General features: G+C 44.5%; 1 protein-coding gene across 1 annotated transcript in view; it reads left to right on the top strand.

Moving 5' to 3' along the window:
* The first annotated feature begins 6264 nt into the window (after positions 1 to 6264).
* The window catches only part of DPT (dermatopontin), a 28597-nt gene continuing 19327 nt past the window's right edge, over positions 6265 to 15534 (top strand). The window contains exon 1 of the mRNA XM_009907931.2: positions 6265 to 6563. Within this exon, the coding sequence (XP_009906233.1) occupies positions 6265 to 6563 (299 nt within the window). The remainder of the gene's footprint in view (positions 6564 to 15534) is intronic.

The following is a 15534-nucleotide window of genomic DNA, read 5'->3' as shown; positions in this document are numbered from 1 at the left end:
ATTGAATTCCATTTACAGCTCCCAGATCATGCAGCCTCCCTGACTCATCCCAGACACTTTGCTTTCTCAGAACTGCAAGCATTACTCTGAGACAGTGTGTCATAAAATATGGGAAATGTGTTCAAAATGTGTGACCTCACTGATGCAATGAGCAGGCATGAAAAGCACTTTCTTCTCACTGTGAAATGCCATGGTGCAGCTGCCTTAGCTTGGATGCAGGAGTATATTGCTGCTGCAGTGTCATTGCTTCTGCCTTGCCTGATTCATGTGCAGAGGATTTCAGGGCTCAGGGAACACACACTCAGCACCATCATCAACACAAAATAGAAAGCTTCACTTCTGTCTGTAGTCCTGAGTAATATGGGATGGAATCACTCTTGTGCATCTAAAGGATGAAGTGCTGTGAGGTTAACACCCATGTATCATAGAATCATAGAAACACAGAATGGCTTGGAAGGAACCTTCAAGATCACCTAATTCCAACCCTCCTGCCATGGACAAGGGCACCTCCCACTGGATTGAATTGTTCAAAGGCCCATCCAATATGGCCTTGAACACATCCAGCCATGGGGCATCCACAACTTCTCTGGACAATCTGTTCCAGTGCCTCACCACACTCACAGTGAAAATTTTCTTCCTAATATCTAACCTCAATGTACCCTCTTTTGGTTAAAAACTGTTACCATTTGTCCTGTTGCAACAATCACTCATAAAGCTTCTCATCAACCACACCCCCAAGTTGTTCTCCCCAGGACTGCTCTCAACCCACTCATTGTCCAGCCTGTGCTTGTGCTTGGGGTTGCCACAAGCCATGTGTGGGACCTTGCTTTTGGTTTTGTGGACCTCCATTAGGTTTGCAAGGACACATCTCTCAAACCTGTCAAAGTTTTTCTGAATGGTATCCCTTTCCTCCAGCAAGTGGACTGCGCCACACAGCTTGGTGTTATCGGCACCCTCCTGCGCTCATTGTGGGGTAAACAAAAAACCCCACAGCCAATGAGTTAGACCTTTGCATATGTAGGAACTTCAGTAGCATGGCAGCTTCAGTAAACCCAGATGGCACTACCTTCACGCAACCTGCTTTTGTAGACAGCTCTAGTAGTAGTTGTCACTGGCCAAGTTTGAACCCTTGCTATTCTTACTGCAGATCAAGCATCTTTGTGTTTGCCAAATAGGATAAAGCTTTTCTGTTCTTTCTTCTATTTTAGAATCAAGCTTGGGTGCTACTATAAATCCCATTAAGCTGGCTACTGTTATGGACTTGAAGGGTGCACCAGTGATTTTAGGTCCAAGCACTGCAACCGCTCTGCATTTCATGGCTGTAGCATGGCACAGTAGGAGACCACTGCAGCATTTCTTCTGATGGCTCCAAAGCACCAATAACAGCTGCAGTGCTAAGTAATGCTGCATCCGTTGTCCACAGCAGGAGAGAAAGAATAATTCAGGTTGGAAAGCACATTCCTCTTAAGGCCTTTAGGCCAGCCTGCACTCATAGAATCATAGAATGCATTAGGTTAGAAGGGACCCTTGAAGGTCCCTTGCATTGAGCAGGGACATCTTTATCTAGATCAGGTTGCTCAGTGCCCCATCAAGTCTGACCTTTAATGTCTCCAGGGATGGGGCCTCCACCACATCTCTGAGCAACCTGTTCCAATATTTCACTATCCTCACTGTGAAGAGCTTCCTCTTAATGTCCGAAGCACAGCTAACATCAAAGTTAGGCCAGGACATGTGGGTATCAAGAATAATCACTTTCATCCACCATCACTGGGCAAGACAGCAAGGAAATGCTTGTTTGTGTGGATTAAATGCACTATTTCTAACAACTGAGAGGAATGAAATTACCACCCAGTATAGATTTCATAAGTTCATAGAATTGTTTAAGTTGGAAAAGACCTCTGAGATCCTTTAGTCCAACTGTCAACCTAAGAAAACCGTGGTGATTAAACCATGTTGCAAAGCGTCAGGTCTACATGTTTCTTGAACACCCCCAGGGACAGTGAACCCACCACCTCCCTGGGCAACCTATTTCAATGCCCATGGCAAAAAAAAAATATATATAATGATAGTCTGGTCTTAGCACCTTATATTTACTACTTCATCAATGTTTTCTGCTCTTCCAGAAGTTGGATGTACAAGGCATACAGCTGATGTTTTTAAAGTCAAATTACAGGGTCAGTAATTTCAGAGGGAGACTGGTTTTTAATATCTTTGTGTTCTCTCCTAGTGCAGAAGCCAGCTGAAGCTACCCAAAGTCACCAAGCTGCAGATTAGTTTGCAGCTCTTCTATCCACTGGCTTTTGAATTTCTATGTTTGATTCACTGGCTGAAACAGCATAAGGCACAGTGCTCGATATGCCACTGAGTCACTGGAAACACAGCTAAAATTGCAACTCTCAGCACTGGCAACACCAGTGGGACTGTCTGGGTTGCAGCGCTGGTGTGAAATGTTATCAAAACAAGGACTAGGTCCATGAACCAAGCAGCTGTGAACTGCAAATCTGAACCAGCATTATTCAAACCCAAAATTCATGCACACACACTATTCTCTTTTTTTTAACCTACAGGACTTTTCTAATCACACTTCCTCCCACTCACAAACACCACCCTTCTCCAAGGTAAGTAAAAAACTACCGTGTCCCTCCTGCAAGAAATTCTACTTGTATCTGTTTTTCTTCAGTATCAGAATGAAGCATGACATTTTCTGTTAGAAGTTCCCAGAAAACACTGGATCCAGGAACGCAGGATTGTGGATTACAGGCTACAGGGACCTGTAGTTCCACCTCTCTCATGCTAACCATCTTCCCTGCACAGTTTTTTCTCCCAGCCAAACCACTTCTTGATGACAGTGCAGCACATAAGTACCACCCTACCCACTGAGATCATGCAGGGCAGACTGTGTATAGGAATTGACAACAGACACCTCCAAGCTTCATGCTCATGCCAAAGGCAGACAAAGGAAGACTGCTCTAATGCCCACAGAGCCTTCCTCCCTCTTCTCATCCCCTTTTGACCCTGATTTTGTCTGGACTGGCTTCCAAGGAATGGTGCTTATAAAGGGTTATGTGAGGCAAAGATCATATGTATATGCTAATGTGGTGCTTCCTGCTCAGATGTCTTCCAGAATGCCTTCCAGGCATACACAGCAGTGTGCAGAGCTTCCAGATGTGACTACGTGTCTAAGGAAGCAAGCGGGGGCGGAAAGCCTACTCCGGTGAGTTAGCTGAAAAGGTCATGCAGTTCAAAGCTGTACTGTCATGCCCATCAGGTATCTATGGGGTTTTAATCTTATATTTCCTCTCTCCTTGGACTTGGGCTACCTGTGTCCCCTACTATTAGCTAAGATCTAGAAGTGGGCAGCTACAAGGAAAGGGGTGTTCTGTGCTGTCTCCATAGCCCTCTTCCCCAGGCATCTGGGGCTGCTAGAGCTGAAGGTGAGGCACAGAGCCAGATCAGCAGCTCTTTGCTGCCAGGTTCTTGTGGAACTGCACTGGCTGTGAGGGTGGACAACTGAAACATTGATGAACCCTCACTTAGAGTTTTGCCAAACAAGGCTCTGCCACCAAAAAAGCTATTAGCCAAAGGCACCAAAGTACTGGTTGATAAGGCTGAAGGCAACTTATGAGATCTGGGGCTGGTTAGTAAAATGACCCACCTTCTAGGATGCTTACGATCTTGCAAAGCAATGAACAGGCATAATGGATTTGCAGATCTTAGAGAACAGCAAGTCTTCTTTCTGATAGTATCAGCAACAGGGTAAAAGCTGACACATTTGGAGTTATTTTGTGTGTGGCCCAAAAGGGGAAGAGGGACAGTGAAAAGAGGGGAGGAGAACCTTGCAGCAATAAACAATCTCTGGGTTCTTTGTGGTCATTTCAGTGGAAGAGACAGAATCTGAATCTGTAGCTGTTCCAAAGGTCACACATTTCACTGCTAATACAGCATAGGTATCGTACACCTACTCAGACTATGTTACATTGACTTTGGACTGTCTTACTACATGCTCAGGTCCCACATTTTTCTATGGGCTAAGTACACAGTTAAATAAAGCATCCTGTTCCATGATCTCCTAATTAGGGTGGGTTCCTCATACAGAATTTACCTGAGGATGTGATATATAAACGTATTTCCAAGTGGCAAGTCAGGTTTTGAATTTGCAGCACAGCAGTTACAGAATCACAGAATTAACCAGGTTGGAAAAGACCTGCTTGCCAATCTTAGTCATAGAATACATAGAATAAACCAGGTTGGAAGAGACCTTCAAGATCATTGCATCCAACCCATCAACCAATCCAACACCACCTAAACAACTAACCCATGGCACCAAGCACCCCATCAAGCCTCCTCCTGATAACCTCCAATGACGGCAACTCCACCACCTCCCCAGGCAGCCCATTCCAATGGGCAATCACTCTCTCTGTATAGAACTTTTTCCTAACAGCCAACCTGAACCTCCCCTGGTGCAGCCTGAGACTGTGTCCTCTTGTTCTGGTGCTGGCTGCCTGGGAGAAGAGACCAACGTCCGTCTGTCTACAACCTCCTTTCAGGTAGTTGTAGAGAGTAATAAGGTCACCCCTGAGTCTCCTCTTCTCCAGGCTAAGCAACTCCAGCTCCCTCAGCCTCTCCTCGTAGGGCTTGTGTTCCAAACCCCTCACCAACTTTGTTGCTCTTCTCTGGACTCATTCCAGCAAGTCAACATCCTTCCTAAACTGAGTGGCCCAGAACTGGACACAGTACTTGAGGTGTGGCCTAACCAGATCATCAAATCCAACCTATCACCCAACACTAATCAACTAAACCATGGCACCAAGTGCCTCATCCAGTCTCTTTTTAAACACTTCCAGTGCTGAGTACAGTGGAAAAATGACCCCTGCGCCTGCTGGCCACACTATATCTGATACAGGCCAAGATGCCATTAGGCCTTCTTGGCCACCTGGGCATACTCCTGGCTCATGTTCAGCCAGCTGTCAACAGGTACCCCCAGGTCCCGTTCTACCTGGCTGCTCTCCAGCCACTCTGTCCCTAGCCTCTGCACTGCATGGAGCGGTTGTGGCCAAAGTGTAGAACCCGGCACTTAGATGTGTTAAATCGTGCCCTTGGACTCTGCTATCTGTCCAGCCTGTCAAGGTCCCTCTGCAGAGCCCTCCTACCCTCTGGCAGATCAACACCTGCCCCCAGCTTGGTGTCATCTGCAAACTTACTGATAATGGACTCAATTGCCTTGTCCAGATCATCAATAAAAATATTGAAGAGGATGGGACCTAACACTGATCCCTGGGGGACACCACTAGTGCCTGGCTGCCAGCTGGCAGTGGCACCGTTCACCACCACTCTCTGGGCCCGGCCCTCCAGCCAGTTCCTAACCCAGCACAGAGTGCTGCTGTCCAAGCCACGGGCTGACAGCTTGGCCAGGAGTTTGCTATGGGGGATGGGGTCAAAGCTCCTCCCCAGAAGACCCGTGTTTCTAGCCCATGGGAAATGCAATAGCCTTGCTCAAAGATCTCAATAGACTATGATGACACATGAAGCTTATCTCATCATAACTTGCTCTATCCTCACATTGAAACATTTGCCAAGTCCACAGTTTTACAGTGTTCATAGACAGTCATAGCAAAATTAGTTCTGCATGGAAGCCAATGCCCTACTTCTCTGGGTGAGCTGTTTCCGTGCCAAGCCAGAGTCTCAGACATTTGGGCTCCACCTCACACCCAACCAAGCCAAACCAACCCAAAATGTCTAAAGGACTTTTTTGTATGTTTTGTTGTGGGTTTTTTTTGTTTGTTTCAAACAACAGAAGTGAATTTCCCCATCTTGCCCAGTTCCCTTCTTTCTAGGAACTGGCAGCATTAGGGGGAAGAGGGTGGACACACATAATCACATTTTATTGCATGTTACTAGTAATGGAAAATGGCAACTTCAAATAAAGTCGTTTTCAAACTTAACTGCTGCCTTGAGAATAAAAGTGGGACGTCTATGACAGTTGTGCTACAACATGTGTCTTGCTCTGTACAGTAGCTCTGCAGCAAGGGATCACAGATGGTTTGTGGTGGTGGGAAGACCCTGCTCTTACAGCTTTACTGTACTTGCAGAATTCCACCTTAAAAGTAATTGGACGTGTCTGTAACTCAGAGAAGATTTGCTAAGCAATGACACATTGCACTTGGATCTTGAAGTATAACATCTGGAAGCCAAATGTTAGAGGCGATATAAAAGGGCCAGCCCAACAAACCAGCAGGGCATTCCTCAGCCAGGAACTTCCTCAGAATGGACTTGGTCCTTCTCTGTGTGTTTCTGCCTCTGCTGACTGTGGCATGGGGTCAGTATGGTGACTATCAGTATGGTCCCTACAACTATGGGGATAATGACGAATGGGTCAATGTGTACCGGCAGGGCTTCAACTTCCAGTGCCCGCACGGGCAGGTGGTCGTGGCCGTCAGGAGTGTTTTCAGCAAGAAGGAAGGTTCCGACAGATTATGGAACTACGCCTGCATGCCAGCGGCCCAGAGCCTCGGTGAGCCGACAGAGTGCTGGTGGGAAGAGATCAACAGGGCAGGAACTGAATGGTAGGACACCCCCAACCATCCCCAGAGGGCACAGCCCCGATACCCCTGTGGAGAGTGGGTGCTAACACTGCAGTCAGAGCACTGCCAACACACACAAATGCCATCACAACCAGTGGCTTCAGTGCCTGAAGCTCATTAACTAAGTCGCATGTGTGTGAAGTGATCAGCATCACATCTGCCTCCTCTATAGCAATTTCTTGATGGAGGGTCTCAGTGTGCTTTACAAATGCTGTGTCATTTGGTCACTCTCAACCTCAGCTGCAAAGGGGTTTGGCCCTGATATTGTTTCACAGATGAGGAAAGTGAGGCATGGACCTTTGGTGAGAATAAGGTCCCTCGTGAAAGGCCACACATTTACAGTGGGTTCCCCAGTTTAGTCACTGTTTCAAACTCCTTCATCCATCCTCCTGCTCTTATAACAAAACTAAACGAAAAAAACTCGTCTCTGTATTGCACCACTCTTCTCTTTGTGTTTGTGTTGCTAAGCTTTTTGGCTTAGGCACAGTCCAAAGCTGTTTTCTAGTCAGGCTGGTATTACAGGAGCCAGAAGTCTACACTAACAAGTGAGGATGTTGGCACATATATGTATGGCAATGATAGCAGAAGATTATGTTAATTTGTGAATATAATCAATTCTAGGTAACTAAACATAGCATTTTCCATCAGCCTTAGAAGGAAAGGTGATCAAATTTTATGGCCACTATTTCTGGAGATATGTACTAGTGTGTCATGTTTAGGCAGCACATAACAGGTAAATAATTCTCTTTTGGTCCCCCCCCCCCCGCCATGATGCAAAACAGTTTTCGACAACTCTGAGTCTGAAATAGTCTTTGGACAGAATTAAATGGATGCAAGAATGTTTTCCAATACTTGAAATGGTTTTATTCCAGCAATTGCAATGTGATTTTTGTACATTTCATGTTATATGGGAGCAGGTTAACAATAGAATGTGAAGATTCTGCTTTTTAAATGATTCAAAAGTCTGTTCTGATTTATTCATACCCTTTCATTTACCATGTGACACATTCCTATGGCTGATGCAATTGCTAGGGGGAAAAATTTACCCTATCCTTCATAATTTCTGAAAAAGAACAGAAAAGAGGGAGAGCTGCAAAAAAAGATGACATTGTGATAATCCTGGCTGACTTCATTTTTCATACATTGATGCAATTTCTACTTATTTCATAGTAATTGTGAGTTAGACTTCTCCATTGTTTAAAATAAAATCATTATTCTTTCTAGAAATCCCTGGCAGCATTTATTCAAGATGCTTCTCACAAGCAGGATAATGTTTAAGTCTATAGAGAAAGTTTTCTTCTGCTGTCTGACCATAGGGCCACATTCATCACCATGCTCCATGTGCTTAGCATTACATCCACAGTGATGTAGTCACCCACCTGATTCTCTCCACCTCTTAAAAAATTCTTTCCATTTTCCCCCTCTTTCTTGCCTACATTTTTTTTTCCTAGTGCCAATCCTGTCTTTTCTCCAAACCTATTTCTTTTCCAACCCCTCTTTAATTCTGTTTCACTCTGTTTCCATTCCTAGCTTTTGGAGTTCTTTTAGCAGTTTCTTTCCTAGCTCACCTTTCCAGTCCAATATCATCACATCTGTCTCCTCTACATGGATCTCCTTCTTTCTTCTATCTGCTTATGGGGGAGAATACACCAAAGCCATTACAGAACACATACCCCTTTGCAAAGGTGAACTTGTGCTCCTAATTACTTGGGCTGTTTCCATACATCTCAGCTAGCTGCGCCTGGTTGTGTTCTGCAGTTGTCTGCACCTAGGGCTGAGTTAGTTGCACCTGCTATGCTTCAAGGAGCGAGGCTTGCTCTGAGCCACCATGTCCTCACTGTGCTCAGACACACTGCCCAAGAACCCGGTAGGATCATTCCAGACAGGAGTGAAAATGTGGGCCAGCAGCCAGCCAGCCTGGAGTGTCTCAGTGCAAACTCAAACCTCAAATTAGCATGACAGCATGCCTTTAGCCTGCAGAACCTTTGACAATCCCACACCTTCTCTCCTGGCAGTCGTACTCTCACATCTCTTTTCTCTCTTTCTTCCTTGCTCAGTGCTGTTTAGAGACATCTGCAATTCTAATGAGGTGCACTCAGTAATTGAGCAGAACCACAAATATGACTTGCAATCTGTGCCATTAGTTCCTGCTTGGAATCTCTGCTTCCCTGCTGATCAACCAGCTTGTTGGTGACCAATAGCTCTGTCAGCACTCTGCTGGACTTGCTAGTCCATTCCTCATCTGTGTTGGATGGACTGTAATATTCTTTCTTCAGCTCTGCCTCTCAGAAAGTTTTGTCTCACCCTGCACATTACACCCAGGGAGATCCAATGGCTTGCACCATTTTGTCTTAAAATTTAAGCCACATTTCCTCTGCTGTAATTGAGCCTTTTTATTTCTTGCCCTACCTGCACTGAAAAATGAGAACAAGCACAGTGCATCCTTTGTAAAATCTTTCACTTCTAAGTAGGCTGCAGCTCTGCCTTTCCCTTACCCACGCACCTTCACCCATGTTTTTGCTTTCAGGCTGAACCTGTCTGCACTCTGGTTCTCCTTTGCAAGTTTTATGTTCCAACACTTCTAAGCAAGTGCTGATGATACATACAGCTCTCCCCTGAATTCCCTTCAGTTTCTCAGCAGTGCCCCAGTAACTATAGGCAAAAATCACCAAAAAATTACCATAATTTCTCAGAGGTGTTTAACGAATCACCATCCCTGACTGTTGTGCAGCTGCACAATAGAGTTAAACTCAAGAGAGGTTTCTTTGGAAAGCACAACAAATCAAGAAAAGCTTTAGAGAGGAAATGAAGTGGGAACATAAAGCAGAGAGAAGAAAGGGTCAAAGTCTTTATTTTCTTTAACCATTAACACTGGTGGGTGGAAATGGCAGAAATGGATGTGGAGAGCCTTGGGGTAGAAGAGTTGGGGGCTGGAGGAAACCACTGACAGCTGGTTTAGGCACCTGTTTTTCCTACACTAATGCTAGGAAATATATGGACTTGCAGGACTAAACTGTCAAGCTTTTCCATCTTATAGATATAAAAAGTTGTTTAACAGAAAGAGGGCAATCACACAGATCCACATTACACATCTAACCATGATGCCACATCTATGACTTCTGCCCCTTTCCCTGATCAATGAAGAGAAACAGGTGGTCTATAAACTGCTCTCTGGGGCTCCCCATCTCTCTCCAGAAGCAGACTCATAGAGGCCAAACACCTCTGACAGCTGCCTAGAATTATCTGCTGGCATTTCAGAATGAATCTAAGTACAGGTGCTTTTGCTAGTAAATGCATCTCTGAAGTTAGGGTGGTAGATACATAAACTTGTGAAGAGAACATGTTCTTGTGTGTTTGCTGAATGGACTTGAGAAACCTGTGAACACATTGCAAGACTCAACACAGAAAATTTTAGCAACAGATGACCAGGGATACCTTCTCAGCTTCATTTATCTGTGAACATGTTTAAAGCTAAGTGTGTGTGCAAAGCCTTTCTTGAATCTCACAAGATCCAACACCTTACTCCTGCAGAGAATATCTGCTAACCAGGGTGCTATTCAATACTGGGAGCAGAATCCATTTCTGGATAATTTAGAAATGCTCATGTCTGGAGTAGGGAAAAGTCTTCCGATTATCCCCTGATTCTATACAGTCCTTCTAATGATTTGTATGCTGGGACATCAAGGAATCTTGCCTTTTCAGGTGGAACAAACCTCATATTCTGAGCTCCATTTCTAATGGAGGAAGTTTGACCTTAGGTAAATATTTCACCAGCTAAGAAAGCGTAAGGTCTGAGTGATGGTGGGTTAGACTGTTCTTCATTGCTTTGCTGAGTACCACAGAGCAGTCTCTATAGGCCACTCTTTAAACAAGATACCTAAGACGAACTACTTTTCTTGCCAGAAAGCTATTGTACCAAAGGACAGGGATCACACAAATGATCAAAACTTTGCAAGTGAAAGACAAACAACTCTTCCTTCCAGAAGAAAATGTTTGTTTTACACAACATAATGCAGATGGAAGCGTGCCATATCCCCAATCTATTCCCATAAGGCACAAAGCAGAAACATTTCCAGCCAAGTGGTATCTAATGCATGTTTATTGCCTTTTTTCCATGTTTAGACTTCTGAGAAAGTGTTTGGATGGGATTTGGAAGAAACATGTCTAGATTCTCCATCCTCACTCTCCTTTGCCTTCTCTTTGAGTGCACAAACAGGCACACATGTAGATCCTTCAAGCTGGCACACAACCCCGATTCCCACAAACTGGGTGCAAAGACAGGCTCATGAGCAAAGGAAGTGTCTGCAGGAGCCTCCTGTTCAGGCACTGGCAGCACACCCCAGTACATCTGCAAGGAACAGTTTTTGTTCACAGCCTGTGACCAATCCCAAGTCTCAGTGCTGAGGCTGTATTACCCAAACCTGATAGTCAAGCTGCCTTTTCAAAGTGTTCCCATTTGTGGTGCTATCTATGCAAACAAGTTCATTTTTTTCAAAGCCCGAGGTTTCTGCTAAAGGATAGTGTTACAATCTGCACAGCTGCAGTGTACTGAATCCAGGGGGAACATCTGAGGAGATGTTTTTGTAGACAAAGAGGCCTCATCAGAATCTGTCTGAAAAAAAATCAAAAAGTCAGGAGAATGAAAATCATCACTGAGCACTAAATGGATCAAAGAGATAGAAGATGATAGTGAGGTTGCCTTTGGCATGTGGAAGTAGCAACACTGCATCTCACCACCCCACAACAGATAGTGGAGTCTCCTTATAGAAGTGGCCATTGGAGACTGGCACAGCCTAATCAAACGTGGAAAAGTCACTCCCTTTGTACGAGTGCCAGATTTTGAAGTGTCCTGAGCCTGCCCTCAGTCACTTCTCTCTCTCCACTCATCTGTAACAGTCACCATTAAATTAGCTTTTATCATGTGACTAAATAGAAGATGACACTGCAAAAATAGCTCAGGAGAGCAGGACTGAGCCTCCTCTCCACAGCTGTACCAAGAGGAAAGTTCTGAATATTTAAAGACAGATTTTGGGGAATGCCTGCCATACTCAACTTAAGCCTTACTGGCTGTGTGAGGTTAGGCCACCTCTCTCCACCTCTCCTTCAAGGAGGACTGCATGTGAAAGCAAGCAGTGCTGTTTCTGTTGGGTCACTTTGTGTCTGACATAGCTCCATAACACATCAATTCATCCTGCTGTGACAAGCTCTGGAGAGATAGCTCTAAATTAATTAATGGTGTAAGCTTTACAGGAGCCATCTGCTGTACAGCAAAACAGTAGGATATTTTTTGAAGTACATAGTATGACACTCTCAGGTTACCCTGTTACAAGGAAGAAATCACCCTTAAAAGATCATGACTCAGCTGTGAGTCAGATTCTGCACATCCCCAGAGAGCTCTGGGAAGTTCTACCCAGTCAGTGTAGCAGGCACTCAGTGCAGCTCCACTTGCTGCATCTTAACCTGGGCTTCCTTGAGTGGATTTGTAGTGAATGAGCTTCCTTTCTGGGTTGTTCTCCTCAGGGCAGCACCCTGCTCGGGCTATATTCCTGAGGTATCTGAAGGACAGGGCTCCTCACAGGGAGGTTTACAGCACAGCACCAGTATTAGACAGAGCACAACACTAAGACTTTGTCTAGCAAAGAGCAAAAGTAAGGTGTAGGCATAATTATGAAAGTATCACCACACTTAATGCTATTGCTCAAAGTAATTACACTGTTGCAAGCAATATTTGTGTTCAGTGTGGCAGGCAATTCTTGAGTCAGTGAGGTAAACACTTGCTTCCAGAGCTTGTATCAATGTTGGCAAATAACAAGGCACAATTTAAGTGAATCTGAGGGTGAAACTCTGTGCAGGGACTCAAACACCACACATACATTTTGAGTGGGTTTCTTTCAAGCCAGCTCAAGTTTGCTGTCACAGATAATGAGCAAGATTCTCACTGGTGAAGTATAGCAATCCTAAGCTTAACTAGGCTGGTAGCACAATTTGCTATGACATGGATGCCATGACATAACTCAGCTATACAACACTCATTAGCTGGTTTAGAAGGAGGTTTGATGAAGGAAAGGCTTTCCACAATAATTGCAGCTGGGCTTGGAAAGTCTCAGCTACCATATCCCTCTTACTACACAGAACTCATACCAATACAAGGCTGTAGAGTTTACTTACTTTCTATGAAACACTGCAGTCATTTCCAGCAGATGTAAATGAGGGAAGGGCAGCTTCCCATTCAACAGCACCCAACCTTCAGCACTACCAATCTTCCCACTGCTCCCTCTACCAGCCAGCTCATCTCCTCCCAATGCAACATCCAAAAGGCAGCTCTACATGCACCACAACTTCAGCCAACCAGAAAAACAACAACAAAAAACCCTATCCATTGCCAAGCTGAATCCCACACAGCCCCAGCCAGCTTCTCATGCTCTTCTGCATTCATTTACTAAGTGGTAGCTTCCTCTCGTTTTAGCAACGTTAGGATTTCATAAGCGAGCATTCAGTGATATTAACTCTGAATACTGAACTATCCCCTATTAAGAAGGGCAGAGTGGACTAGTGAAAAAGGCTTTATTCTTTTTTATATTCCCCCCCTTGTATTTGCTTAGCCAAAACTCAAAAGTCCTGAACCACTAATTTTTATTCACTGTACTGGTTGGCAGGATTTTCTGTAACAGGAATAGTGAAATCAAGAACGGAAGAAATCTGGACATATTAAGGCTTCCCCCCCTTTCAGATTAGTGCCTATGACTAGAAAGTTGTCTCTTTCCCTTGAAGAATTACTTTCTGCTTGTAGGAAAGAGGCTAACTGTTAAAAGAAAAATCACTATCAATACAGACTAGGGGACAAGGTGATAGAGTGTAGCCCTCTGGAAAAGGATTTGGGGTTGCTGATGGAGGAGTAGAACATCATGAGCAGGCAGTGTGTGCTGGCAGCCCAGAAGGCCAAAGATATTCTGGGCTGCATCAAAAGATGCATTGCCAGCAGGTCCAGAGAGGTTATTTTGACACTTTGCTCTGGTGAGACCTTACCCGGAGTACTGTGCCAAAGTCTGGAGCTCTCAGTATAAGGACATGGACCTGATAGAGCAGGTCCAGAGGAGGGCCACAAAAATGATCAGGGGGTTGGAGCACTTCTGCTGTGAGGACAGGCTGAGGGAGCTGGTGTTGTTCAGGTTGGAGAAGAGGCTCTGGGGAGACCTAATAGCAGCACTCTAGTACCTGAAGGGGGCCTACAAGAAGGATGGGGAGAGACTGTTTGCAGAGGTCTGTAGTGACAGGATGAAGGGCAATGGCTGCAAACTAGAGAAGAGCAGATTGAGATTGGATATTAGGAACAGGATCTTTCCCAAAAGATTAGTGGAGCACTGGAACAGGTTGCCTGGGATGGTGGTTGTGGCCCCATCCCTGGAGATATTCAAGGTGAGGCTCAAGAGGGCTCTGGGCAGCCTGATGTAATTGTGAATGCCCCTGCTTACTGCAGAGGGTGTTGGACTGGATGACATTCAGAGATCCCTTCCAACCCAGGCTGTTCTATGATTCTATAGAAGAGAAGAAAATATTTTATACAAGCTCCCAAGTAAGCACTCCCATTTCTGAGAGCATCTCCTCATTTTTGGAGAATTATCTGGCTTAAAAACTAGAAAGTTCAGGGAGAAAACATCCTATCTCAAAGCTCAAGAAGGGCACTTATATCACAATCATCTTTTTCAGAACCCAACATTGAGCTTGAATAACAGATTTCAGGACTTTAATGTGTATGAGACAGAAGTAGAGAGGGAGAAGTGGTCATGACATTAAAAGCACATTTAAATTTTATTGTGAATGTTTTAAACTAAAATGACAATTTAATTATAAGACATGACTTATGTCCAGGTATACTCCCCATCTGAAAATAATTAAAGGCAACTGAAAACAGTGTTTTGTTTTATTTTTTTTAAACAAACATTTCATAAGACAAAATCATAATTTAAAAAAAAAATATAACTAAACCTTTCTAAAGTTTGGTGCCTAAATATATACACTTGTAAACATAACACTGCTATGTTAGCTACAGGGTTTTCAAACCACTATAGAGAGAAGGGTCCATGTGTGAGATCTCTCTCGAAATGAATCTTTCCATCAAGACTGGACTCTGTTAATGGAGGTGTCAAGTAAATAAGTTTTGTAGGGCTAAGAGAGCAGGAAAGCAGTCAGGATTTCCCAGACCAAACACAAGCAGGTGGGGAGAGAAAAGGAAGAACCTCCCAGAAAGAAGTATGAGCAGAAATACCAGGTGCTGGTTAGTGGGGATGAGAAATTGCAGGGCAATGCTGAGACTGAGATGAAATGCAAAGGAAAAAGAAACAAAGTGCTCCCATCTTTGTGCCTGTGCAAAAGAGGTGGAAAATGTCCCAGGGGCACAAGGACTTGATTAGTGAAAATGCAGGTAACTGGGAAGGGGAAAAGGCTGAAGAATCACAGAATGCTAGGGGCTGGAATGGACCTCAAAAGATCATCTAGTCCAACCCTGCTGCCAGAGCAGGGACACATCTAGGCAGGTTTTGAATATCTCCAGAGAGGGAGAATCCACAACCCCCCTCTGGATAGCCTGTTCCAGTTTTCCATCACCCTCACAGTGAAAAAATTTGTCCTTATCCTGAAGGCAAAGAGATGGAAGCTTGGGTTTACTTTTCACACATCAATGGTCATCTTGCAACAGGTACAACTATTCCTTATTTCTATGTATCAACTTCTCTTCCATCAGGATACCACCAATCATCTGCAGCTATCCAACACATTTACACAGAGTCTTAGCCATATGTTCCCGTGGCCTATGTGCCAAAAAACAAAGCAACTTCCTATCAAAGTCTTGCTGAAATCCCCTGAGTGAGAGCCAAGCTGCCTAACTTGGTGTGATACCATAGCAACTCAGAGTCCCCCATCATTGCTTTACTCTGAAGGCCCTCCAAAAAGTCTT

The sequence above is a fragment of the Dryobates pubescens genome, chromosome 8, assembly GCF_014839835.1.
Source record: "Dryobates pubescens isolate bDryPub1 chromosome 8, bDryPub1.pri, whole genome shotgun sequence".
In the NCBI taxonomy this organism is placed as follows: Eukaryota; Metazoa; Chordata; class Aves; order Piciformes; family Picidae; genus Dryobates; species Dryobates pubescens.
This window is presented reverse-complemented; position numbering and strand designations above follow the sequence as displayed.